Consider the following 19688-nt stretch of genomic DNA (forward strand, 5'->3'; position numbering starts at 1 on the left):
CGGAGGAAACCCACGCAGACACAGGGAGAACACACCACACTCCTCACAGACAGTAACCCGGAGGAAACCCACGCAGACACAGGGAGAACACACCACACTCCTCACAGACAGTCACCCGGAGGAAACCCACGCAGACACAGGGAGAACACACCACACTCCTCACAGACAGTAACCCGGAGGAAACCCACGCAGACACAGGGAGAACACACCACACTCCTCACAGACAGTCACCCGGAGGAAACCCACGCAGACACAGGGAGAACACACCACACTCCTCACAGACAGTCACCTGGAGGAAACCCACGCAGACACAGGGAGAACACGCCACACTCCTCACAGACAGTCACCTGGAGTGGGAATCGAACCCACAACCTCCAGGTCCCTGGAGCTTTGTGACTGCAACACTACCTGCTGTGCCACCGTGCCGCCCTGTAAGATTATAATAATGCGCAAATACTTGTCATTGTATGTACAACAAAATGTGTCTTCCGCGTTTAACTGGATGTGTCAGAGACCGTTGTTTGTGACCCACTCTATGGAGCAGAAACTGGTTCTTTTACACTTTAAATGTATTTACACTTGTAAAAAACAGTACTGTGATGTGGATAATGCTGTGATGCTCATGTTGTTGGTGTGTGTGTGTGTGTGTGTGTGTGTGTGTGTAGGGTCTGTGGTTTGCGAACCCTGGGGGCAGTAACAGTATGCCCAGCCGCACACACAGCTCGGTCCAGAGGACTCGCTCCCTACCCGTCCACACAAACCCTCACACCATGGCCATGTTCCAGCAGTCAGGTAAAGAGAGAGTCGGTCCCCTCCACCTCTCTCTCACACACACACACACACACACACACACGCATCCCAGTTTTGGGGTTTCAAACCCCTCCTTGCCAATCCTTACTGTGGAGCAAGGCTCATGTGCAGCTGCTCCTGAGTGTCTGAGTGTGTGTTCTCTCTGGAGAAAATGTTCCTTTACATTTCAATTAGAAAATAAAACAAAACACCTCCTCTAACCTGTGGTGCCCAAACTTTTGCACAAAAGATTTTGAGACATGATCCAGGTTCAGTCAGTGAGACGCAAGCTGCTCTCTGCTCATGTGACTGAACACTGGAGTGTGTGTGGGTGTGTGTGTGTGTTAGAGAGAGAGAGGGAGAGTGCTCCACTGACACACATTCCACAGACACGGTCCCTCAGGGAGACTCGGAGTAGAGTGTGAGCTCTGAGAGTCTGCAGCTCGTCCCCTTTCACAGTGATGTGCAGTGTCTCTGTGGTGAGGACACGGGGAGGCCAGCGGTGGGTTGGTTTTTGTGACATTTCCAGGACAAGATTTTGTAGAAACCACAGTAAAAAATTAAAAGAACTAGGCTGAAAGTTCAGGACACAACTCAAAAAAAGCAAGAAATCCTTGTAAAGAAATCCCAGTGTCAGTTGCTTGTTGGACGTAAGCAAAGGCTAGATGCATTCATTCATTCATTCATTGTCTGTAACCCTTATCCAGTTCAGGGTCACGGTGGGTCCAGAGTCTACCTGGAATCACTGGGTGCAAGGCAGGAATACACCCTGTAGGGGGCGCCAGTCCTTCACAGGGCGACACACATTCACGCCTACGGACACTTTCGTACATGTGTTTTTGGACTGTGGGAGGAAACCGGAGCACCCAGAGGAAACCCACGTGGACACAGGGAGAACACACCACACTCCTCACAGACAGTCACCCGGAGGAAACCCACGCAGACACAGGGAGAACACACCACACTCCTCACAGACAGTCACCCGGAAGAAACCCACGCAGACACAGGGAGAACACACCACACTCCTTATAGACAGTCACCCGGAGAAAACCCACGCAGACACAGGGAGAACACACTACACTCCTCACAGACAGTCACCCGGAGGAAACCCACGCAGACACAGGGAGAACACACCACACTCCTCACAAACAGTCACCCAGAGGAAACCCACGCAGACACAGGGAGAACACTGCGACACTTCCTGCTGCACCAGGCTAGAGACAGATGTGAGCAATTCGAATTTTATTATAAAAAGGGCAAAGCAAAAACGAGAAAAACAAGCTGAGACCAAACCCGAGAAATACTCCGAAGCCCAAAAGGACTCTGTCCAGAGGCAGAAACGGAGAAAAACGAAGCGAGAATTCTGTACACGTGAAGATACAATAGAAGAAAACACTCGGCTGAAGGAAAACATGGCCGCTCCTCCTTCACCTACTACTACAAGCGCAGAGAGCCGCCGTGACCCGCCCTCAGCGCCTGGCTCTTTTCACTGATATCATGACTGATATTACATTGACCTCTTCTCATTTTTATTTCTTTCCAAACGCTAATTGCCCATACATTTTCTCATGAATGTATAGTTGTGTTTAACACATCCAGTTTGGGCCTATAGTTATTTGTATTCTCTCTTTAATCTATAGTATTTATTTGGATATCTTTTCAGGGGCTGGAAACTCAGGGCAGCTGTGAGGGAGTGATCAGAAACAGTTGAAAGGTCTAGTCCGTGGTTGTGGATAAGGAGAGCACAGGTTACTTGGGGAAATGCACTGTAGAGGTGCTGTTGTGATTGTTGGTGATGTAGCATGTAAAGTTCACATAGACCTGGTGGCTCTGAGCGTGCATTAACCCCAGGGAGGTCAGTGTGGATTTACGGTTATTGATGTTAAGGGTGAGGTAGGACTGTAAAACTTGGAGGGGGATGGGTCTGGGACTGTAGACTTGATTTGATAAAGAGTGGTTGAGAACCACTGCCTTGATATAATACAGCACTCCCTCCAAGTAACTACAGGGAATGGGACATTGCTCTGAGGCCATCAGTGTGAATACAGCACAGTAATACATCCACATGTATGTCTTGGTATTGTACAAGAACAAACCTGTGTGTGTGTGTGTGTGTGTGCGCGCACATGTGCAAGTGTGTGAGAGAGAGGGAAAAGAGCAGCTGTTACAATGAGTGTCTTTGTATAGCATGGCTTTGGAGCCCTGACAGTATTTCCATTCTTTCTCTCTCTCTCTCTCTTACTCACTCACTCTTACTCACTCTATCTAGCTCCTCTCTCTTTCCTCCCTTTCTCTTCTCTTTCTTTCTGTCTCTTTCTCTCTCTCACTTTCTTTCTCTCTCTCTCTCAGTCTTTCTCTCTCTCTTACTCTTACTCATTCACTCACTCTCTCTCTCTCTCTCTCACTCTTACTCTATCTCTCTCTCTCTCTCTCTCTCTCTTACTCTATCTCTCTCCTCTCTCTCTTTCCTCCCTTTCTCTTCTCTTTCTTTCTCTTTTTCTCTCTTTCTCTCTCTCTCACACACTCTCTCTCGCTCTCTCTTACTCTTACTCATTCACTCACTCTTTCTCTCTCTCTCCTCTCTCTTTCCTCCCTTTCTCTTCTCTCTCTCTCTCTCTCTCTCTCTCTCTCTCTCTCTCTCTCTCTCTCTCTCTCTCTTTCTCACACACACAAACGCAGGAGTGAAGTGTAGGTTAGAATGGTTAAAATGTTAGGGGGCCCTCTCCACTCTCCAGTGTGTTGGACAGACCTGTGTCCAGTCTGTTGAGCTAAAAGCAGGAGTCTCAGCCTGTCCTCCATCTCCCACCTTTCTTTTTGAGTCCCGTTGGATTAACAGAGTGAATAAAGGGAGGAAAACATGGGCCTGAACTCCGGGGAAAGCCAGGGGGAGTGTGGAGGGGCTGGGAGGATTTGTTTCCCAAAAATAGCCCCTGCAGCGTCCAGCGAGTGGCTAACTCAGCTCTCTGGCCCGGAGAGGGTTTCAGCAGCCTCTGTGCTGTTGACTCAGCGAAAGGCCAAAGAAGCTGAGAGAGACAGAGAGAGAGAGAGAGAGAGAGAGAGAGAATGAATAAAAGAGAATTAATGTTTTTTGTGAAAAGAAAAGCCCCTTGAAATGCATTGAATCCTCCCAACTTTTAGAAACTGTTTAATGTAGTGTGTATTTATCATTTCATATGTTAACACACTTGCTCTGTGTGTGTGTGTGTGTGTGTGTGTGTGTGTGTGTGTGTGTGTGTGTGTGTGTAGATCTGCAGGTGCCAGTGACCGAGCCGGACATTAACAACCGCCTGGAGTCTCTCTGTCTCAGTATGACGGAACACGCTTTGGGAGGTACACCATATTCACTCATTCACTTTCTGTAACAACAGGGTCCTGGGGTCATTGGACGTACGGCAGGAACACACCCTGCACAGGTCACTAGTCCATAAACTTAGCACTTTGTTCACATTAGAATAGAGAGTGTTAAAGAGTGATCAGTAACACGGTGCAGGTACAAACCAGATTCTTTGTGTAAATGTGAACACAGCCAAAAAATCCAGTTTAGTCCTAATCTGGGTCTTGGAATCTGGTCCTAACAGAGGTAAAATACTTCATCTTTAATGCGAGTTTGTTCCAGTCTCTGTGCCTTTAAGGCAGTGGAAACGCTGGACCAGGCCCATGCCTCGAGTCTAAAAAGAGTCTGGAATGTGAACAAACACACAGTTTGAGGTGGACTGAATATGGGTCATTATGCTGTAAAGCACATGAGGAGAGTTTTCTGTAGCGGAGAAACCTCTTTAAACTGGAGAGCCGTGTCCAGCCGTGCTCCGTGGACGGAGGAAAAACACACCAGTGTTTTTGGAAAGAGTGGAATCGTACTTTTCCGTCTTGGAGCGGGAGTTTTTTTGGAGTGAACTTTCCCGGATTCTTCTTGCTGATGTGAAGTTTACAACCAACACCCACACATTTCTGCTCATGAGATCTGTTACAGCTTCTGCTTTACATGTTTTAAAGGGGCTATATAATGAAAGCCATCCCTCCTTCAGTGCGTGTGCTCTGAGCCCACCAACCCACACACTGTGAAACTGTGAAATGACCCCATTTGTGCGCTGCATACGTCAGAAAACACAGGATAAATCGAGTCGTTCTGATTCTTCTCCACTTCTGACGTCAAGTGTAGAGACTTTAGAATGGCCCCGCCCCCTTGTCTGACTCTGTCCAATCACAGCGCTGGACACGCGTTTATGTGAGAGCGCAAAGACAAGGGTAAACGCAGCACAGACACAACGAGCGCGGAGAAATAAAAGCACTGAGTAAAAACGAAGAAGAAAGAGAACAGAGTGAAAATGGCTAAAAACCAGAGCTTCTGCTCCTCGCTCCTCACAGCTGTGCGCTCGGGGTCGGGGTGAACAGTGAGCGGCTCATTATCATTTAAAGGAACAGGTGCTGAAACGCTGAACAGGGCTGTTTAGATAAGGCGAGAATGCTGCTGTGGTGTTGGACCCTTGTGGTATCTTGACCAAAGCAGGTCTGTACTACAACTTGTACTGTTACTTTAATAGAAAATTAAATACAGATAAACACAAAATTAATTGCGAATACTGGTCAAAGAATTAATAATTCAATATATTTCATGGTACCAGCCAAAACAAAACAAGCTGTGGACAGCTGTGAAGCTATGACAGAGTTTTTGGGCCATGGCATTTAAAAAAATAATAATAAATATTCTGAGAATAAAGTCAGAAATCTGAGAATAATCCTAAGAAAAATCTCTGAATAATTCTGAGATAAATCAGATTAATTGAGTAAAAAATAGTATAATTCCGAGAATAAAGTCAGAATTCTGAGATTAATGTCTGAATAATTTTGAGGAAAAAATGTCAGTATAATTCCGAGAATAAAGTCAGAATATTATTGATTATAAAACGTAAACAGACAGACTCTCAGTCTGTGCTCCATGAGTGAGTTGTGAAAGAAGCAGTGAACAGAATTATTTATTAAACACATTCACACGACATGACGACTAACCCCCGTCAGTGCAGCCCCTGACTGCGACGCGTACGGCTGTAGTTTATTGTACGAGTCCGAGCCGTAACCCGATGGAGCCTCGTGGGCTCCTCTCCCTCTGAATCCACCATTTTCTTGATCATTAATTGTATCCTGTGAAACACGCCCTCTTCTGAATAAACGGGTTCTTCACCGATTCAGGGTTTAAACACTAATCACAATCTGGTCCTGATGAGGCAGGGGGCCGAGTGTTTATTCCTGAAATCTATCCCATAATATGACTTCAGCAACACGCTGCATTCCACAGTTACACTGTGTGTCTGCCCCATTGTACGTGCAGCGAATTATTCCGACTTTATTCTCAGAATTATTCCGACTTTATTCTCAGAATTAATCCGACTTTATTCTGGGAATTATTTCGACTTTATTCTCGGAATTAATCCGACTTTATTCTCGGAATTATTCCGACTTTATTCTCAGAATTATTCTGAGATTATTCTCTGAATATTTTTTTCCAATGCTGTGGCCTTAAAACTCGTTTCAGAGCCTGGCTTTGCTTCTGTAGACTCTCAAATGTAACGCAGTAACGGATAAAAATCACAGTTAAATGTGTTACACCAGTTGCTCAGCCCTAGATCCAGCCACAACGAAGACCTCCAGGACAAGTCCACCCTATAAGCTCACAGCTGAAAAACAACCTGTTGTGCACGTCAGCCCTGGCCTGGGCGTGACTCCCGACTCCAGAGGAAAAGCTGAAGGAGCTCGGCTCAGTAACGGTTCCCATGTGGAGCAGGGTTTTCTTTACATAAAGAGGGTGTGTGTTCCCGTCGGTGTGGAGCTCAGACACTGGGCCTCAGAGGCTGGACAAGCGCAGCTTTGTGTGAGCTGAGCTCCGACCCTGAGCCAGGAGCAGTGGTCAGCTCCTTTCCGCGGTGAGCAGAAGAACACCACAGAGACGGCAGTGTTCCTGTAACACACTCGGCCCAAACCTGCCCCCAAATACTCCACCAACCCCCACTCTACACCCGCACTACGCCTCTCCTCCTCCAGCCTCCAGCCGGACCTCAGGGGGCAGCAGTGGACCGAGCTGTTTTTTACATGAGGAAACTGTAAAAATAAAAATAGCAAAACCTTACCTCTGTCATTTCTTCTTTCTTCGGTAAAAAGTCCATTGTGTCTATGACTTCAGTATCATATCATTACACATTCAGCCTAAAAATCATGTGAAATTAGAACATCACAGTTTTATTGGAAGGACCAATGTGTGGGTTTCCTCCGGGTGACTGTCTGTGAGGAGTGTGGTGTGTTCTCCCTGTGTCTGTGTGGGTTTCTTCCGGGTCACTGTCTCTGAGGAGTGTGGTGTGTTCTCCCTGTGTCTGCGTGGGTTTCCTCCGGGTGACTGTCTGTGAGGAGTGTGGTGTGTTCTCCCTGTGTCTGCGTGGGTTTCCTCCGGGTGACTGTCTGTGAGGAGTGTGGTGTGTTCTCCCTGTGTCTGTGTGGGTTTCCTCCAGGTGCTCCAACAAACATTGGTAGGTGGATTGGCGACTCAAAAATGTGTGTGTGTCGCCCAGTGAAGCGCCCCCTTCAGGGTGTGTTCCCGCCTTGTGCCCAATGATTCCAGGTAGACTCTGGACCCACCGCAGCCCTGAACTGGATAAGAGTTACAAACAATTAATTAATAAATGAATTCACTGGGTAATGTGTTAGATTTAAAAGGATGCAGAGTTGATGGTAGGTTTTGGACAAAATCCTTCTCCAAAATGCCCTGGAGAATGAAAAGAAAACTCTTAAGTTTCAATGTTTATTACATTCAAAGAGCTTTAACATTTTAAGTAATTTTAGACACTTGTTATTGGTCCGTTCACCTCTTTAGAGTGTCCACTGTGTTCCGACTATGTCACAAAATTAAAAATGGATAGAGTGGAGATAAATGTTTTTGCTCAAAAAATGGTAATAGTTTAGTGATTCTAAATAGTGCAATGTGTATTATAGATAAATAAAAGGGGTATCCACTTTTTTCCCCGTTTACAAACATTGTTCTAAGGTGTTGTTCCTCTCTGTGTTTGTAGATGGCGTTGACCGGACGTCCACTATCTGAGTGAGCGCCAGGAGGAAGAGGAGGATAAGAGTAAATCATGCAGTGGGGAGTTGGGGGTCAGGAGCCCCCACCTGGCCGTAAACTCCACCCCCACCTGCCCACCTACCAACACACAGCTATTGGGAGAGCACTGGTGTGTGTGTGTGTGTATGTGCATGTGTGTGTGAGAGAGAGATCCACACAGCCATTCACCACCTTCAGAAACGTCCACACACTCAAACAAACATCGTTACCATGGCAACATCAGCTTTTTTACACTAGGCATGGAAGCACGGGAGCTACTGGATTTTTGGGAGCCTTTTTTTTTTTTTTAAAGAAACGATGTCAGTTGCCAAAAGGAGGACATGAGGAATCTCACAGAGCTGCCCTTCCTTACAGGAAAGACTGTGGATGGCATAGAAGAGCTACAAGTGGATTTATTTGGGGAGGGGGGGACCCCCAGTGGGAGAATTTTGCGAGAAGGTTCCGTTGTGGGGGTCTTCTTTTCTGCTTTATACCAAAAAAACAACAACAAAAGAAAGCGCTGACAGATCCGGAAGCTTCTGTAGTCGATAAAACACCATTGTTTACAAAATAAAAGTGCTACTCTCAAGGGTACAGCAACATTTCAGGTGTACAGCAGTGTGCTAACATTAGCATTAGCATGCTAACTCGTTAGCGTTAGCCTGTCTCCAGCAGTTTACAAGCAGCATGATTGTTTGTTTTTTCTTTTTTTTTTTTTAATAATTATTGTTTTGCTCATTCTGTTTCAGCTTTGGAAGCTGTGGTTAGGAATTTGAGAACACTTGAAGAGGCCATTGGAGGTCGAAATGGAGAGAGAAAGAGGAGAGGAAGGAAAAGACAAGAAAGACTGAAGAAGGAGCGAGGGAGATAGGAGGAGAGGAAGGAAAAGGAGAGAAAGAGTGAGGGCAAGGGGAAAAGGAAAGTGACGTAAGCGTGGAGGGTCTGCGGGACGTGAGAGAGTCAGGGAAAGGAATGTCACAAATGGTTTCTGATGTAAGAGTTGGTCAGCAGGCCAGCGGTAGGTCGGATGATGTTTTGGACACTGGGAGAATAATCCGGTTTTCTGTTGGTGTGTGATGCAGCAGTTCTGGGAGTCATGCCAGCAAAGGGAAGTGAATATAAAAAGCTGGGAGCAGAAAATGTGACGTGGTCAGTGCTAAGAAATGCTCGGACAAGTCTTTTTGTTTTTCAGTGTGTGTCTTTAATGAAGGCGTAAGGGGACATATTCCAGTCTGATAGGATATTTAACTCTGAGATCCAGTTTAGACTGAATTTTTTGATCAGTAACGATCGGATTGCGCCTGAACACAAAGTTCTGTAAAGAACTGTAAAAATAGGATTCAGTTCATCTTAATGACCCAGATTTAATTTGAGTCCAACTGATACTCCAGCTTGACCGTGCTGGCTGGTATTACCCAGTAAACATTTAGCCGTTGATTCAACGTTGAAATAACGTAATGACTGCCGTCTAATCAACGTTCTCTTAAGGTTGAAAATGAAAGTTGAAAAGACCTCCAAACACAGACATTGAAAAGACGACTATTAGACGTATTTTGGACAACCGTTGACGTTATTAATTGATCCTGAAATAAATTACCTGTATAAAACGCATTTTGGACGTACACTGACGTTATCGATTGGTCACCACTTAACTAACTTATTAAGATGGATTTTGGACGTCCATTGACGTTTAAAATATGTCCTTGACGGACAGACTACTTTTAGACCTATTTTGAACGTCCTTGTTTACTGGGTAGTGTTCTCCTCCAAGTGTGTTGAGCTGTCCACCGGTGGCGATCGAATTGGGGTCCGGATCTGTTCCCCTTTTAGAGTGTAAACATATTTTGGATTTGTTTATGTATTGAATTTGTAGCACCCTTCGTATTTGCTACGTGACACTACACCTTGTGTATTTGCTGAGACAGGTTTTGCTGTAGAGGGAAGTGAAGGTGACGCTTTATTAATTTGTCGTCTGTAGTTCTTGTCTTCTGTAGCTGGAGGAAATAGTCCGATTTACACTGTTCCCCTCTCTCTTACATCAGCCAAGGCAGGTTTGTTGAGTGAAGTTGGCTTCTTTAACAATGAGTCAAGATGATGTTGGGTCCCATAGACTACCATTGTGTAAACTAAAGAAGGACACTTTGGACTCTAAACGTGTTTTGGCGGATGGACTACTTTGCAGAAAGAGGACGGCTGTGTAACTTTGACTTGTTGGTGAACTTTCCCTGTAAAGAGTGCTAATCCGAGTCTGAATTCTGGGTGTGGAGCGCCACCCGGTGGCCAAACGCTGTGAAAGTGCAGCTTTATTTCCTCTGGTTCTCTGGAAAGAGCCGAGCATTAACCTAAATACAGACCTTCAGTCGAGGACTAAGACTAGGATTTATTTGCTGTTGGTTTCAGTGCTGTCTTAACGTGAGCTGATGATTCTCGCCGGGTTTCTAAAGGTCATTAATGGTGTAGGTTTATGATGCTGGAGATTGACACGGTTCTCGGCCGCTTGTTGACGTTGTGACTTGTTTTTCTGGATGAAAGCAAGGCGTTGATTAGAGGATGGATTTGGTGGGAGTTAAAGTTTTCAGTGAGGGTTTTAAACTATTTTCTTTCTGATTTGGATTCTGTTTTTTTATTTCCTTTTGCTTTGTCCTGTGAAAACTTTCCTGGAACATCAAAAGCAACACTAAAACGTGCAATAGACTCTGGTCAGCGGCCGGAACGTGCGCCTGGAGACGGAGCACCCTTCGAAGTTGGAGTGGTGAGAAAAGTGGGTGAGAAAAATGTGGACAAAAACCTTTTATTAAGTAACCACCTCCTTTCTTTCTTCTACACCCACTGTCCATCTTTATCAGCTTCACTGCTCATACAGGAGCACTTTAGTCAGACACAGGCTTTTACACGCTGTGCCCACTCCTGCGGCGCTGCTGTGACTGATCCACTTGCTGAAACACAAAGCGCACCTGTGTGGTCACTGAAGCTGATCCAGATTGAGTTATTTTAAACAAAGAAACTACATCAAGAAATGGGTTCAATGATCTTCCGTACGTCTCATAAAGAGAAATATTTACAATCTCTGTTAGACTTCACCTAAAAAGAGAGTGTTTTTAACGTAGAGTGTGTAAACCCCTCTGTGTAATCACTCACCACTGTGGACTTCGTAAAGCCACACCTCAAACTATAACTCACCCAAAGAGACAGAGAGAAAGAGACAATCGATGGAGTCCAAAGTGCAGGTTAAAGAGCCCCTTTGCTTCTCTCTGCCTGACCGATACTGTGCTGGGATTGGCTGAAAGGATGGGACAGAACCAGGGTCAGACACATGGACTGTATATCTGCCTTACACACACACACACACACACACACACGCACGCACAAAAAGCTGCCTGTGTCTCATGAGTGCCATGGCTGTTTTCTGAACGTGAGACGCAGCTGATGTGTGGTCAGTGTGTTGTTGTTTTAAGCTTTCGACTTAAAGGGGAAATTCGCCCGATTTTCAGAAATTCCTGCACGGAATAATGGTCACCGATGTGTGAGGAATCCTTTTACCACCAAAGAAAAAAAATGTAGCAGCACAAAAATATATGAGTGATTATCATTCTCACCTTATTTTATAAAGTGCATCTCACACATGATAAAAAATACAATACCCTCTGGTCCCCAGATGAACCACTTTATGCTCCATAGAGTGGGTCCCCTCCACACAGGGGCGGCCATGTTGGAGTTGCAGCAGTTGCAGTAGAGTCGCTAGACTCTTGCACAGCAGCTCTGAACTGACACTAAAGTCCAGGTCTTGTCCAGTTGAGTCCAGCGCGAGCATGCGTGCGCGTAGGTGACGTTTTTATCGTGAGCACAGAGACATTTAAACGGTGTGAAAACGATAAATTGGCCGCGTTCTTGAAAAAACTTCAAACAAATCAAGAACGAGGCATGCTCTGTATTTGTGTTTACAGTAAAAAGAGAATTTAAAACCTGTGCCATCATCGTCCTGGAGCGGAGCTAAAGCAGCTCAAACTGAGCACACAGGAGTCACCACTGACCACTTCACTACAGCGCCCCCTTGTGACAGACCAGTGCTACTTCATTTTAAGGGCATTTTTCCTGAATTAAGGCATGTATTTTTATCTCAAACTCAACAGGTAACAGATAAAATAACACTATAACATGCTTTTACATTTCTTTTTAGGGACCTGAGGATATAAAGGATTAATTGTAGGGTCCTGGAACCCCCCTCTTGTTTCGCACTTTGCAGTGACCCACTTTTTTTATGGATTAGTTTAAGGCCGGTCAGAGACTGGCCCCAAAACTGAACGTCTTTTGGAAGTCTCCGGTCCGTCCGTGCTCCCTGGGCTCCTGCTCGCTCCCCCCCGGGCTCCACCCCTGGCCTAAAGCAAACGGAGAAGATGCTCCTGCGGTGTGATACACGTGTGAAACACCACATTGTCTGTCTCCGTCTGATACAGTTTTAGATTTCATCAAATTCAAGTCCTAGCTCAACTACTACAAGCACAAATGGTTAATGAGGTCCCTGTGACAGGTTTGTCTCGCTCACTTTCGTCTGATCAGTGGGAAATGAACCGTGCAGGAATTTTGCAAATTTGGGTGGACTCCCCTTGAAGGTGCTCCGCTCGTTCGGCCCGGAACCGAGTGTGTGCTGGTGTAGTTCGGTGTAAAGTAGAGCCACTCTTCACTGCCATTTGAATGAACACTATTACAGATTGGAACGATTATTTATTCGTGGTTTTGTTGTTTTCTATTCGTGTGGCAGAGGTTATTGTCTTCATTAGATGTATTATTTAAGATACCGTATGTATTAACTCTCGCTATGGCTGGTAACCATAAGTACATCTCATATATCAAGTTATTGTTTTTTGTTTATTGTTTTCTCTTTATCTCAGAAGTGTATTTTATAGGCCTCAGTTGATGTTCCTCGTCGTGGAAATGCTCTGGGCTCTGTTTGCAGGGAGCATGTTGTACAGTGCAGTGTGGTATTATTTTATGCCTCGATGTCGAACACCTTGTTTCCTTTATTGCATTTTTATTTTTATTATTGTTGTTATTCTTATTTCTACTGTTTCTTTCTTTCACGCTGATTTTACTCCTTCTTACACCTCAGCAGACGCTAGAGGGCGCTGTAAGACGTTTTCCTGCTGGTTGCACTTGGTAATGAAACGTAGGAATGACACGGTTGGCTTCGGCTCACTCCACCGGCCGACAGCGTGGAAGAAGAGAGGTCAGGACATGTTTAAAAAAAACATCCAGATAGTTCTTTAAATAAATAAATGTAGAGCTGTTTTAAAGGCATTGAAAAGTGACAAAATCAGTTTGACGTTGAGTGGAAATCGTTTAATTTTGTAGTTTTTACAGTTTTTACAGTTTCTAAAATTTGTGATGTCACAAATACGAATGCACTTAAATATGTCTGCGTGTTCAGTCTAAAGCGGAGTAGCTCCGCTCTTTCATGCTCAAGTTAAGAGCGTTTCAACCGGGACTCCTTCTAGGGAGGAGCCCCAATCATAGCACGGCTCATTTACATACTTCAGTCTTAAAGATACAGTCTATGAGAGTTTAAAAATAGCACAAGTGAATTACGGCGGACAAACAGATACAAATAGGATCTCAGGGAAAATGAATATCTATCGAATAACGTTAACAGAAAAGCGTGAAACCGGACGAGCGCAACGATCTGAGCTGCTTTGACCAAGAGCCCGTCGGTCGGAGTGTATCCAGATCTCGGCTCATTTGGGGAGGTCCCGGTGTGCAGTGGTCAGTATGGAACACCCACCCAGAGCTTCGGGGTTAGAGAGAATCTGACCAAAAAATAATGAACGCCAGCTCCCCTTTCACTCTCTGCCTGATATACCATCATTCTCCACAGGGGGGCAGTGTACCCAGACCATCGGGGATGCGTATAAATTCGCTAAATGTTCTTCTTCCAACCTGTTGGCCCTGAGTGTGTCCTGTAGAGTACAGCCGCAACCAAAGGGTTAAAGAGAGAGCCGCTGTAGCAGGGTTAACCCTGAAAGTGCTGGATTATTCCAAACCAAGACTGTGTGTGTGTTTTTTTTTTTTTTTTTTTTTTTTTAAGTTGAGCTATTGCATCTTTACTGCGTCCTCCACCGCTTTACTGTGTTTCCTTCTCCAGAGCCGGTGTCCTGTATTGACTGCAGGCTTACATATATATTATTGTATACATATAACATATATATATATATATATTTTAAAAAGAATATCATTATGTTTAATGAAAAACACCGAAAATCAAACAAAAAAAAAAAAGTAATTTATATTTTAGAAATGCATGTGAGGCTGGGAAGTCGTATTTAGAATAACAAATGGCAGTGCCTTTTTCTTTCTTTCGTTCTTGGACTCAGATATTTACTCGAAATGTAAAGGATTTTATATGGATTTTAAAAATGTTAGTGGTTATAAGCAAAGCTGGACGCATTGACGGTCGGAAAACGATGAACCACACAAGCTCCGTCAGACAGGTCTCGTTTTTTTTTTTTAAACAGTACTTTTTAGGTACTTGTAATGCTGATATGAAGTTATTATTATCTGTCCCTGTCTGCGCAGATCTGTGTGTGTGTGTGTGTTTGTACATGTCTTTGTGGTGTTTGCCAGAAGGACACTGTTAAATTTTGTACAAAACAAAAAAAAAACTTTGTATTAACGTGAACTGCCTTTATTTTTGTTAATTTTTTTTTGTTGTTTCTTTGTAAACATTATTTCACACTACAGGCTTAAAGGGCACTTCCACCTTTTTTTAATACATTTCCAAATAAGGAAAGCGTGGAGACATAAACTGAGTGATGTGAGTGGGTTTAGTTTGGTGGGAAACGCTCCGGTTTCAGACTCAGATTGGTTCCCACTGTTATTCACTGTCGGTGAATGGAACCAGACGTCCTTCTCCTAAAGCTCCTCACAGAAGGTTATTGTTACTGTCCTCTCACAGTTAAGTAATGTCAAATAATGTCAAACAAAACCCAGAGATTGTGTGCTTTGTCCGTAGTTGGTGTGCTGAACATCGTAAGTTGACTGGAGGCTGTGGTCAGTTTTAAAGACTGCGTTTGTGTGTGGCACACATTGATGATACATAATGTCTCAGGCATCGTTTACTGTCATGACTTTCTCAGAGGAGCTTTTAGAGGCAGGCGCCTGGTTCCATTCACCACCGCCATGAACCAGTGAGTTTCTCTACAGTGGAGGTTTAACACCAAACCAGATCCGACCTCCGTCCCTGTGTTTACGTCTCTACCTGAAAAGGGGGGTACTGTAGCGGTAGGGAATCGCTGTTCTCTGGTTTGTTGATGTTCAGAAGCTCGGACACTGTGGCTTTATAAACACGTTACATTGGTTTCGAGCACAAACCAACTGGAGAACAGCAACTGGAGAGGAAACATCCTTTTAAAATGTGTTTTTTTAAACTAAAATCATGAACGGCACCTTTAAATCATCCAGAATTTTGGAAAAATGGGTGGAATTGTCTTTAAATGTCAAAGAAGGAAGTAAATACTGAGATCTGCTTCATTCTGAAGCTGAGGAGGTTTGGTTAAATCCCATGTGGAGTAAAGACTTTCGTCTCATTTAAAAAGTCCATTGAGTGAGTGAGAGAGCGATGGGGAAACAATGGCAGTTTATCTGTTTGAATCCGGCTGGAGCTGGAGAAGCTGCAGCTGGCTGGTGATTTCAGTCTCCGTTTGTGTTCCTCTGTGTGTGTGTGTGTGTACATACTGTTGTTGTTTGTTTGATTTCTGGAGTCTGTGTTCAATGCCTGACACCTTTGTAATAACCAGAGACAAAGTATTAAAGAGTAACTTTGGAAAAGCCGAGTGTGGAGGGGGTTTATTGGGTGAAGTGTGTTGTTGGAAATGTTTGAACGTTGATAAAGACTTTTTATTACCATTAGTAAATGCCCTCAGCACCAGGGCAGTCACACACACACACAGAGACAGTTGCATTCACCCAGTCACACACAGACAGTCACATTCACCCAGTCTCACACACACACACACACACTCAGGGCCAGTTACATTCACCCAGTCACACACACACAGAGACAGTTACATTCACCCTGTCACACACACACATAGTCAAAGACAGTCACATTCACCCAGTCACTCACACACACACATGGGCAATGTCACATTCCACCTGTCAATGTATGTGTTTGGACTGTGGGAGGAAACCTACGCAGACACTGGGAGAACACAGCACTCCTCTGAGTGTGACCCGAGGAGAGGATCCCAGCCAGAACCCCCAACATGTCTTTAACATCAGGAGTGTGTTCACATTTAAAACACTCGGACACAAAATGTCATTACAGAGGGATGTGCCGCAGACACATGGGGCGCAGCATCAGCGGGGTAAAGTGGTCAGAGCCAGCGCAGCGGGGGTTAAAAGTCTTCAACAGGTAAAAGGCACTGACACAAAGAGAAAAGACCAGGGTCAATGTAGCAGCTGTTATTTCTTTGTGTGTGTGTGTGGGGGGGGGGGGGGGGGGGGTTGTGGTTTTGTTTTAGTTTTAGTTTTTGTTTTGAGACTGTAGCCTCCTCAGTTTAGACCAATCAGAGCAGAGTCCCGAGGTGTGTGTGTGTGTGGAAAGTGCTGAGTCACTGTGGTCTGTGGTTTTAAAAAACTTGAAAAACTCCAGCCTGAAAACTTCACTAATAATAAACACGTGGGAGGAGAGACAAGAGTTCAAATCCTCCTCTGTGTGTGTGAGAGAGAGAGAGAGAGAGAGAGAGTGAGTGAGAGTGTGTGTGTGAGAGAGTGTGTGTCTGTGAGAGAGAGAGTGTGATTGAGAGAGAGAGAGTGTGTGTGAGTGAGAGAGAGATAGGTGTGTGTGAGTGAGCGAGAGAGAGTGTGTGTGAGAGAGTGAGAGAGGTGTGTGTGAGTGAGAGAGAGGTGTGAGTGAGAGAGAGAAAGGGTGTGTGTGTGTGTGTGATTGAGAGAGAGAGAGAGAGAGAGAGTGTGTATGTGTTTGAGAGAGAGAGAGTGTGTGTGTGAGAGAGAGAGAGAGAGAGTGTGTGTGAGAGAGAGAGAGTGTGTGAGAGAGAGAGAGAGTGTGTGTGAGAGAGAGTGTGTGTGTGAGTGAGAGAGTGTGTGTGTGAGAGAGAGAGTGTGTGAGTGAGAGAGAGAGTGTGAGTGAGAGTGTGTGTGTGTGAGAGAGAGAGAGAGAGGGAGAGAGAGTGTGTGTGTGAGAGAGTGTGTGAGAGAGAGTGTGTGTGAGTGAGAGAGAGTGTGTGAGTGAGAGTGTGTGTGTGAGAGAGAGACAGAGAGTGTGTGTGTGTGTGTGTGTGTGAGAGAGAGAGAGAGAGAATCTTAATGTCACTGAAAACACCTTCACTGAGCCCTTTTTCATATCGTTGCTCTCCAAAGAAACACACCTTTTTGTATCTACCCTCTGTACTTTACTACATCCTCTGAACTCAGCAGCTGCTCCACACTGTGAACATTTAACGATGAATGGACCAATAGAAACGCTCTAAAATGACTCTAAATAAAATCTTATTGCATTGACTCCCAGTGAAGGTTAAGCAGGTTTTTCTTTGGACAGCGATGAGATGTGTTCAGACCGTTTCACACACCGTCCTCTGAGTGTGAACCCTCCGCTGAAGTCCGCTGTAGCACCAGGTGTGAGCATGGCTTTAGAAGAACGTTTGAGGACCGTTGATGTACAATTAACAGACTCTTGATTTCATTTCATTTCTTTGTAAATGGCTTTTGTTCCGCGTTTCTGTATTTTTTTAAACCCCTGATTTATGAATGAAACGTCACTGTTATTAAACTCTTCAGACATAACAGAGATATAATCATTAATAATTCATCTTCAGAGGCACTTCTTTTAAAACATAATTTATTTCCATATTAAATTAAAGTGATGGAATATCAGCTGCTGTAAATGAATACTGTAAGGGACCTCAGTCCTGAAGGCCACGTGGAGGTCAGAGGTCGGAGGAGAAGGGCTCTGTGTTTTCCTCTCGTCTCTAGTTAAACAGCCATAAAACACACAGGAAAGTACGGCAGGGCCACCGCCGCTCAGATTACACCACAGTAATAAGACAGTAATAAAACAGTAATAAGCGAGTAATACGACAGTAATAAAACAGTAATAAGCGAGTAATAAGACAGTAATTCAGACACAAAGCAAATACAAACAGGTTCAGGCCGTGAGCACGAAGCCTTTATAAGACAAAACGAGCACAATTAAAAACACACACCGCGGAGACATCACACACCCACTCTGTCCACTCTCTGAGACACTCCTCCCTTTATAAACATCCTGGGGGTCCTGAGCGCTGAAGAACAGGGTGAAACTGTAGTATGCAGAGCAATAGATGGACTACAGTCTGTGACTGTAGAACTACAGAGTGCTCCTGTGTGGACAGTGAGTGGAGAAACAGGGTGGTGGTTTTAATGTTATGGCTGATGGGGTTATTCAGGGGTGAGGATCTGATGGCATCCAGCCACATGAACATCACAAGCACTGCTCCAGCTCCGCCCCCCTCCCCCCCAGAGAACACCGTTCCACTGCTCCACAGTGGCCCCTTTCATCTGATGCTCTTCTGCAGAGAGTACACCATCCGAGAGAGAGAGGATCCACAGCGACTGAGTGAGCACAACCGTAAACACACACACACAAACACACACACACACACCACAAGCGAGTGGTCACTGAGGGCTCATCAGCAGAGGACAGCAGAGGCTAGTCACGTTTACTCCATGTTTACCGATCCGTCCCTCACTGAGGGTTTGTGGAATACACTACAGCTCTCTCTGATCACACTGTAGCTGTAACTGGGCCGACCGTACAGTGTAGAGTATAAGGTACAGCTGAAGCTACAGTGAGACTCAATGTGCCCTACAGTACTGAACTAACCCTACACTGTAAAACACTGTAAATTTTACAGTAAAATACTGGCAGCAGAGTTCACAGGCATTTACTGTATTTTTACAGGAGCACTACTGTATTTCAAATTTACAGCATATTACTGTAATTGAATAATACAATAATTTACTGTAAATACTGTGATTTACAGTAAAATACTGTAGCAGACTCGCTGTAAATTTACAGCAATTTTTTTACAGTGTACAGTAGAGGACCCTGTACAACTCAGTATCACTACACTGTGCTGTGAAACATCAGGGCTCCCACTGACTGAACTGCACTGTACACGGTTATAGTTCCGATTCTAGAAGCTTTTACTGTAGGGCCTCCACTGTCACCTTCATCTAATTAATAAAACATGCTCCACACTGGTGGGACCCTCAAGGGCACATTTCTGTCCCTTCATTTAGGGAACACCTGCTTTAATTCAACGTTTGAGCCACACCCTGACAGTTCAACACCGGCCCAGCCCCACCGCCCCCGGCGCACACAGTAACACCCCTCTCCTTATAAAGGGCTTATTATCAAAAGCTTTCGGCTTCATCACGGTCATGTTTCTCAGCTAGCCACTGATATTCATGTGTTATAACTGCTTATTAATGATTTATAAAGGGTTATAATATATTATAATATTATAATTTATAAACCCTGATTAAGGGGAAAGGTTTTTATCGTAGGACCGTGCACATTTTTACGAACACACACACACACACACTCAGACACAATACCGAACACAAACAAACAAATGCCTGTGTGTGTGTGTGTGTGTGTGTGTGTGTGAGAGACGAGAGAGAGAGAGAGAGAGAGAGAGAGAGAGAAAGAGAGAGAAAGAGAGAGAAAGGGAGAGAGAGAGAAAGAGAGAGAGAGAGAGAAAGAGCGAGAAAGAGAAAGAGAGAGAGAGAGAGAAAGAAAGAGCGAGAAAGAGAAAGA

The 19688-nt window shown here is 44.7% G+C and overlaps 1 protein-coding gene across 1 annotated transcript in view; it reads left to right on the top strand.

Moving 5' to 3' along the window:
- samd4a (sterile alpha motif domain containing 4A) overlaps positions 1-8425 on the top strand; it is a 31381-nt gene extending 22956 nt beyond the window's left edge. Inside the window, exons 10-12 of the mRNA XM_066657242.1 lie at positions 666-792; positions 4036-4119; positions 7845-8425. Coding sequence (XP_066513339.1) covers positions 666-792; positions 4036-4119; positions 7845-7873 — 240 coding nt within the window. The 3' untranslated portion in view covers positions 7874-8425. The remainder of the gene's footprint in view (positions 1-665; positions 793-4035; positions 4120-7844) is intronic.
- The last annotated feature ends 11263 nt before the right edge of the window (positions 8426-19688 follow it).

This window comes from Hoplias malabaricus, chromosome 1 (assembly GCF_029633855.1).
Source record: "Hoplias malabaricus isolate fHopMal1 chromosome 1, fHopMal1.hap1, whole genome shotgun sequence".
Taxonomy (NCBI): domain Eukaryota; kingdom Metazoa; phylum Chordata; class Actinopteri; order Characiformes; family Erythrinidae; genus Hoplias; species Hoplias malabaricus.